Genomic DNA, 8,508 nt, shown 5'->3' on the forward strand with positions numbered 1-8,508 from the left:
AGGCAAGAAAAGGGCCTAATGTGAGAAGGAGTATATATTGCAGTTTTCTTCCTTCAGTTTTTCAACTAGATCCCATTAGTGAAGTTCTAAAGATTTGGCCTTGACTCCAGATTTCTTTTTTTTTTTCTTTTTCTTTTTTGTATTTTAGGGCCTCACCTGCAGCATATCGAAGTTCCCAGGCTAGGGGTCGAATTGGAGCTGTAGCTGCTGGCCTATGCCACAGTCACAGCAATGCTGGATGTGAGCTGTGTCTGTGACCTACACCACAGCTCAACAGCAATGCCAGATCCTTAGCCCACTGAGCAAGGCCAGGGATTGAACCTACATCCTCATGGATACTAGTCAGATTCGTTACCACCGAGCCACAGTGGGAACTCCTAGACTCCAGATATTATCAGAATTCATCATAATTTAAATCTCCATACTGGTTTATACCAAATTACCCAACCCTCCAGCCTAAAGCCAATGTGTTTCAGTGGTTTCATGGTGCTACTTATATACAATAACCAACTTTTGAGACAAGAAATGTTAGGGGCGGAGTTTCCTCGGTGGCGCAGTGGTTAACGAATCCGACTAGGAACCATGAGGTTGAGGGTTCGATCCCTTTCCTTGCTCAGTGGGTTAAGGATCCAGCGTTGCCGTGAGCTGCGGTGTAGGTCGCAGACGCAGCCTGGATCCCATGTTGCTGTGGCTCTGGTGTAGGCAGGCGGCTATAGCTCCGATTGGACCCCTAGCCTGGGAACCTCCATATGCCTCAGGAGCAGTCCTAGAAAAGGCAAAAAGACCAAAAAAAAAAAAAAAGAGAGAGAGAGAGAGAGAAATGTTAGGGGCAAGTATCCTCAGTGTCCAGTATGTGGCTCGTACGGTGAGATTCCTTAAAAGCTTACAGTTGATGATGTGCCTGGTGTGCAGAAGTTCCACATTAAGTCATAATTGGCTTTGTGTCAATTGCTGAAATCACTCACAGAGGAGAGTAAGAATTTCTTGTAATAACAACATAGCTACCGATTACCTACATATTACTCAGGGAGGGTTTTCTAATTCCAGGATAGGGGCCTGAGCTTGCTCTGATGTCCTTTTTTGAGAAGATGTCTACAGCAGATTTGATGGAGAATCTCCGAGAGGAACTGACCTGTTTCATCTGCTTGGACTATTTCACCAGCCCCGTGACCACTGAGTGTGGGCACAGCTTTTGTCTGGTGTGTCTCCTAAGAAGCTGGGAGGAACATAACACCCCTTTATCTTGTCCTGAGTGTTGGAGGACCTTGGAGATCCCACATTTCCAGCCCAATGAGCGTTTGGGGAGGCTCGCGGGCATCGGCAAGCAGCTCAGGTGCCAGGTGCTGCAAAGTGAGGGTGCCCAAGGAGGCTATGAGAGAATGCTGGCTGCCACTAAGGTGTGGTCTGATGATGAGCAGAGTGTCCACGATTCCTCAACCCAAGGTCATGGAGGAAACAGAGTGAATCTCTTGAGTGAGGCTGAGGAGCACCACAAAGTAAGATTGGCTGCTCAATATAAATTCTGGAAAACAAATCAGGTTCCATCACTTGCCTCCTAAATATTTTCTTTTTTCTTTTTCTTTCTTTCTTTTCTTTCTTTCTCTTTTTTTCCCCCTGCTTTTTAGGGCTGCATCCACAGCATATGGAGGTTCCCAGGCTAGGGGTCAAATCAGAGCTGTAGCTGCCAGCCTATGCTACAACCACAGCAACACAGGATCTGAGTCGTGTCTGCAACCTACACCACAGTTCACAGCAACCCTGGATCCTTAACCCACTGATCAAGGCCAGGAATGGAACCTTCGTCCTTATGTTTGCTAGTCAGATTCGTTAACCACGTTGAGCCAGGACGGGAACTCCCCATAATATTTTCTACGGGTGGCTGTCAAGGGTGTTGATCTTCAGGCACCGGACCACAAACTTGGTTTGGATTCTGCTTCCCCCTTTGTTCTGAGTCCCAGTCATCTTGTTATTGGTCCTCAAGTCCCCTTCCTGACCTGGGGCTCTGCTCCTTTGCCACAGAGAGTTTGTGTCTATTGCAGGAGAAACTCCAGGAAATCCTAACTATTTTGCATAAAAAGAAAAAGGAAACTCAGGTTATATTAACCCATGAGAAGGAGAGAGTGATATTGTGTAAGGTAAGTATCTGTTTTACTTTTGCATTTTCTATGTGATTCTATGAGGGGGACTAAAGTGAAACCTTGTGAAATACCAGAGAAAAAAGACAAAATTTTCCCATCCCGGTCCTATGATATGCAGTAACCTTGCTTTGGGCTGCCTACCTCTGCTTGCCCATCTGGGGATCTCAAGCTCAAGTCCCACACCCCCAGGTCAGCTTATTTTTCCAAACTTCTTTGTACATCTATACCACACAGTGGCTACTTCTATTTTGGTTGTGATTACAATTATTAACAGTTATATTTAGAGACATATAACAGAGGATGGAAATCAATACAAAATGAATCTTTAGGGGAAAAAAAAGAAATTAAGAGAAAGGGAAATAAAGCAAGATGGGAGTGCGGATTAGTACACCTGAATAAATACTCGAGGTAAGTCAGAGATTTGAATGTGAGCTGGCTAGCAAGGCATGGAACCCAAATGTTTTAAACAGATATTTAAAAAATAAATGTGTACATGATTCTCCCAATAAACTTGGAGCTCTTAGGTGGGAGTATTTGTGATGTTTGTGTCTATTCCTAGTATGTATCTCATTGCCTACTTTCCTTTGTTTTTTGTTTTGTTTTTGTTTTCATTTTTGTCTTTTTGCCATTTCTTGGGCCATTCCTGAGGCATATGGAGTTTCCCAGGCTAGGGGTCCAATCGGAGCTGTAGCCGCTGGCTTACGCCACAGCCACAGCAACGCAGGATCCAAGCTGCAGAGTCTGCAACCTACACCACAGCTCATGGCAACGCCAGATCCTTAACCCACTGAGCAAGGCCAGGGATTGAACCCAAAACCTCATGGTTCCTAGTTGGATTCATTAACCACTGAGCCACGATGGGAACTCCATGCCTACTTTCATTAAATAGATATTTGTTGAATAAATGAATGTCCATTTTTTTCACTAATTTTTGGCCTTATTTTATTTGCTTCATTTTTTTAAAGTAATGGCATTGACCACCATCTATCATATTTTTGCTTATTTATTTTTGTTTTTTCCCAACTGAATGGCAGCATCCTAGAAGTAGAAATTTTGGTTTTCATTACTACTATAAATTACATAGCTACAGCACATACACCTTCTGAAATATCAAACTAGGAAGTTCCCATCTGGCACAGCAGGTTAAGGGTCCAGCATTGCTGCAGAAAATGCAGTACAGGTTTAAGCCCTGGCCTGGGAACTTCCACAAGCTGCGGGGGTGGCCAGAAAAAAAGAGAGAGAATACAGTCTTAAAAAAAAATTAAGCAGTTTAAGCATTCTTAAAAAAAAAAAATTACTATCCAGCTGGTCAATAGGATGTATGTGTTATGTGTCAGCTTTCAAGAATTGTCACAATGGAACTCTATCCCTTTGTAAGGATGAAAAACCTACATAAGTGTTTCTGTTACTAACTTTATTATGGTGTGTGTGTGATGGCAGGAAGAGACAAAGACTTGTCGGCAGGTTGTTGTATCAGAATACGCAAAAATGCACCAGTTCCTGAAGGAGGAGGAGCAGCTGCAGCTCCAGCTGCTGGAAATGGAGGAAAGAGAGAACCTGAAGAAACTGCGGGACAATGAGATCAAGCTGACCCAGCAAATGAGAAGCCTGAGCAAAGTGATCGGACAGATAGAGTCTACTTGTCAGAACTCGATTGTAGATTCTTTTGAGGTGAGAATATCGGGGAAACTAATGGGGGGGGGGACCAACATTTAGTCACCTATCATATTTCAAGTCCTACAAAATAAACTTTTATTTACCTAAAAAATTAAGCTCTGGTCCAAAAAAAAATTTTCCTAAGGACAGAACAGTCTATAAAGTCTTGAAAAGGAGAAGGGAAAAAACACAGGACTATTTACTCGAGACAAGTCAAATGATGGCTCCAATCTCTTTTGTGCCTATCTTGTTGCAACCCCAGCTTTGCCAAATATTTTAAGTGGGATGAGCATTTACTACGTGCAGGGCACGTTAAATTTCATCTTCACAAAGGTCTGCTGAAGTTGAATACTATTATGATATTTTCTACTGGGGATTGTTATCATTGTTATCTAATAAATGAGTTAATAGTAGCAGTGGTTTAATAATTCAGACATATGGCAGGTAGATGATTTGCCTGTCAAATAGCTAATAGGTGATAGAACCCAAGGATTCTGTGTCCTGAGCCCATGTTCCTCACCATCCTGTTCTACTGCCTTCAGAGGCTGCTGCTGAATTCTGCAGGAAACTTTTTTTTTTGCTTTTTTTTTTTTAGGGCCGCACCCAAGGCATATGGAAGTTCCCAGGCTAGGGGTTGAATTGGAGCTGCAGCTGCCAGCTTACGCCACAGCCGCAGCAACTCAGGATCCCAGCTGTGTCTGTGACCTACACTGCAGCTCATGGCAATGCTAGATCCTTAACCCACTGAATGAGGCCAGGGATTGAAAAAGCATCCTCATCAATCCTAGTTGGGTTCCTTTCCGCTGAGCCACAACGGGAACTCCTGTAGGAAACTTGGTAAACATAAGCTATGTGAGCGAACTCCAGCTTTGGTCTCTTTCCTGGACTGGCTCCACAGAACGCTATTTAATGTAGGGTCTTTCCAACCTTACCCAGGCTCAGTTTCAGCTCACACTGGGTTACACTACTTTCCTTTGCTTATCTCTGACTTTCAGAAGCAATGGATGATGAGGCCAATAGTTTGTCAGCAACAGATTCTCTTGAAAAAAGGATGATACAAGAAGAGGAAAACTCTAGTCATTGTGAGAAACGTCTCGTGTTCATAAGAAGTCACCCCTAGAAGAAGTTGCGTTTTTTTTTGTTGTTGTTGTTTGTTTGTTTTTCTATATATACTCTCCCACTCAGGGCATTCTAGAGCCATGGAAAGTGGATTCTGTGAAATCTGCAAAGGACTGTATCCAAAACAGATTCAGTCTTTGCTAGTGATCGAAGTGCACGGATACTAACCTTCTTTTCTTTTATACCCTTAGGATGTGAGAGGAATCCTGGAAAGGTAGGTTTCTGTTCTGTGTTCAATTGTGTAAGGCACAGAAATGTGGTGCTGATGCAGTAAGTTAGCAGAGTGGGGATGAGTGTTCGTGCCACTGGGACAAAATGAGCTCAGTTCTCAAGGTGGAGCAGGTCATTCCATCTGCCTGGAGGAGACTGAATGCCTGTCTCTGCCTTCCTGCAGGAGTGAGCCATTCCTGCTTCAGAGTCCAGAGGCCACCACCACTGAACTGACTCTGTGCCACATCACTGGAATGAGGGAGATGCTAAGAAAATTCAGCAGTAAGTCAGCCTGATATGTCAGACCCTGGGGAGGTGGTTTCTAGAGCTAACCAGGGCCACATGCCATCGCTGAGCTGGAGGGGACAGAAGCTCTGAGACTCGGTGGATGTTTGATCTGGCTTTGTTTTCTGAGTCCTGCTCCTTCGTGTGTTTGTTTTCATTGCTGCGTTTTGTTCATCCCATTGCCTTGCACATGCACACACATACCTCCTCTGGGGTTTCTGCATCTCTACCTCTGCTCTTGTCAGGATAAAAGCTGGTGTTAACTCTTAAATCTCAATGAGGGATCATGCAGAGAATTATCCTTTTAGAAGGCTCCAAATATTTAGGCTGGCTAAGATCTAGGGAGGTCAGCATTAGTTTTCAACTTTGTTTTCCTGCTAACAATCTGACCTTCAGAGGAAGGTCTGATGGCCTTGGGACTCCACAGATATTTGAGAAGTGCCTATTATGGGCTGTAGCAAGTACTGTGCTCTAAGGCACTGGGCATTCTTACAGTAATGAATAAGACTCGGCTTTTGCTTTTGTAGAATTTTCAGTGAAATTGACATCAGTATTGATCACACAGAGAGTCAGGGATGATCGAGACTGGATCTATAAATAGAAGTGTAAAATGGTATGATGGGGGCCTAATCTCATCTGGATAGTCAGGAAAGTTCCTCCCAGGAGGCTGGGTGAGGAGGTCTCTCCGAACTGGCTCACAATGTGTTTTGTGAAATGGTCACTGATGGTTGCACTGACTCATATGAAGTTGCATTTAAGCATGGCATGATGAAGAATGTTGATTAGGAACTGCTATTCAAACACTCAGTACCTTTGTAATCTTGCTCCAGTTTCCTAACCTTTATGAACCTCAGTTTTCTCTTGTATTTATTTATTTATTTATTTATTTATTTATTTATTTATTTATTTATCTTTTCTAGGGCTGCACCCCCAGCATATGGAGGTTCCCAGGCTAGGGGTCTAATAGGAGCTGAAGCTGCCGGCCTACACCAGGGCCACAGCAATGCGGGATCCGAGCCGCGTCTTCTACCTACACCACAGCTCACAGCAATGCCAGATCCTTAACCCACTGAGCGAGGCCAGGGATTGAACCTCATGGTTCCTAGTCGGATTCATTAACCACTAAGCCACGATGGGAACTCCGTGTGGTAAAAATTTAAAAAAAATAAAAATAAAAAAATTGAACTAGATACTAAGCCCTTAAATTCCACATACCTAAGAGAGTTTTCTAGAATGCCAATGAGAATTCATTCCTTTTTCCCCCTCTCTTGCAGCAGATATAACTCTAGATCCAGCTACAGCCAATGCCTATCTCATCTTGTCTGAGGACCTGAAAAGTGTGAAACATGGAGGAATCCGACAGCAGTTACCTGACAACCCAGAAAGATTTGACCAGTCTGCCACCGTGCTGGGGGCTCAGATCTTCACCTGCGGGAGACACTACTGGGAAGTGGAAGTGGGCAACAAGACGGAGTGGGAGGTGGGCATCTGCAAGGACTCAGTGAGCCGAAAGGGGAACCTCCCCAAGCCACCGGGGGATCTCTTCTCACTTATAGGCTTGAAAATTGGAGATGATTATAGCCTTTGGGTCTCATCACCTTTGAAAGGTCAACATGTTAGAGAGCCAGTGCGTAAGGTTGGTGTTTTCTTAGACTACGAGTCTGGACACATCGCATTTTACAACGTGACAGATGAGTCCCTCATCTACAGCTTCCCTCCAGCCTCTTTCCAAGAGGCTCTCAGGCCCATCTTCTCCCCTTGTCTCCCAAACGAAGGGACGAACACAGGCCCTCTTATCATCTGCTCACTGAATAACCATGTCTGAGGGAGATGCCCTCAGCCTCTCTGAGAATGAGATCTAAGACCGATGGATGACTATTAATTAGGATGATTAATGCATTGACAGTGTTACCATTGGGTGATCTGAAAGGAAAGCCCAACCCCCAACCCCCAAGAGTTTCCATTGACTTGAGCTCCCAGGGAACAGCCAAGGTGGACAATTTCTAACACCAGTAGGAGAAAGCTGATCCTGTGTCTTTAACCAGATTCATTACGAAAACTTCCCTCTGTATATGCTGATTGCTGAAAATGTAGAGCTAGAACTAGCCCCTATTATCCCCAGTTCCTCTGTCATAGGGCAGTTTTATAAATATATGCCATTTTTTTTCAAGGGTATTTATTTATTTGACTCTCAAAAACTCTGCTATGTGCATGAATCTTTGCCTTGTGTGCAAAGCTCTGCATGCGGGGGCAATTCTAACGTCTCCAGGAGGATGGATGCCTGGTTCTCTCTTGCACTCATGACTCAGCCTCCTCTGAAAAGTCACCTTTCTTCCCACTAGTTGGGGCCTGGAGTATTTGTACTGTGTTTTCAGAACACTGCAGAGATGTGTCACTATCCTTGTAGTGTTCATGTTACCATCATCACAAGAGGATGGAACATCCTGTTTGTTAATATGTTCAAAGATGACAGAGCCAAGTCTCTAGCCAATAAATGTATCAAGGCTGTGGGTGCTGAGTGACTTTTTGAGTTTTTCTGTTTGTTTGTTTTTTGTTTGTATGGCTGAACCCTCAGCCTATGGAGGTTCCCAGGCTAGGGGTCGAATCGGAGCTGCTGCTGCCAACCTACACCATAGCCACAGCCATGCTAGATCCAAGCTGCACCTGCAACCTATGCCTCAGCTTATGGCAATGCCTCATCCTTAACCTACTGAGCGAGGCCAGGCATGGAACCTGGATCCTCAAGGATACTAGTCAGGTTCTTAACCCATTGAGCCACAATGGGAACTTTACATGAGGTTAGTTTTCTATGAACAGGAAGGTTTATATGAGGTTACTTTATATGAATGGGAAGTTTTATATGAGGTTATTTTTTATTACTCAATGAATTTATTACATTTATAGTTGCACAATGATCATCACAATCCAATTTTATAGGATTTCCAACCCACAACCCCAGCGCATCCCCCCACCCCCCAACCTGTCTCCTTTGGAAACCATAAGTTTTTCAAAGTCTGTAAGTCAGTATCTGTTCTGCAAAGAAGTTCATTGTGTCCTTTTTTCAGATTCCACATGTCAGTGAAAGCATTTGATGTTGGTG

The 8,508-nt window shown here is 43.9% G+C and overlaps 1 protein-coding gene across 1 annotated transcript; it reads left to right on the top strand.

Moving 5' to 3' along the window:
- The first annotated feature begins 1,088 nt into the window (after nt 1-1,088).
- Nucleotides 1,089-7,233, top strand: TRIML1 (tripartite motif family like 1). The gene is made up of 6 exons (XM_047770385.1): nt 1,089-1,496; nt 2,040-2,135; nt 3,579-3,809; nt 5,105-5,127; nt 5,308-5,405; nt 6,683-7,233. Exons 1-6 carry the CDS (start codon nt 1,089-1,091, stop codon nt 7,231-7,233), a joined length of 1,407 nt encoding a protein of 468 aa, XP_047626341.1.
- The last annotated feature ends 1,275 nt before the right edge of the window (nt 7,234-8,508 follow it).

This window comes from Phacochoerus africanus, chromosome 3 (assembly GCF_016906955.1).
Source record: "Phacochoerus africanus isolate WHEZ1 chromosome 3, ROS_Pafr_v1, whole genome shotgun sequence".
Lineage (NCBI taxonomy): Eukaryota > Metazoa > Chordata > Mammalia > Artiodactyla > Suidae > Phacochoerus > Phacochoerus africanus.

Bases quoted from the DNA above. Each gene is read 5' to 3' on its own strand.
- TRIML1 (XM_047770385.1), top strand. From the start codon at position 1,089: ATGTCTACAGCAGATTTGATGGAGAATCTCCGAGAGGAACTGACCTGT. The intron at 5,128-5,307 runs GTAGGTTTCTGT...GCCTTCCTGCAG, and splicing joins GTGAGAGGAATCCTGGAAAG to GAGTGAGCCATTCCTGCTTC. The intron at 5,406-6,682 runs GTAAGTCAGCCT...CCTCTCTTGCAG, and splicing joins GATGCTAAGAAAATTCAGCA to CAGATATAACTCTAGATCCA.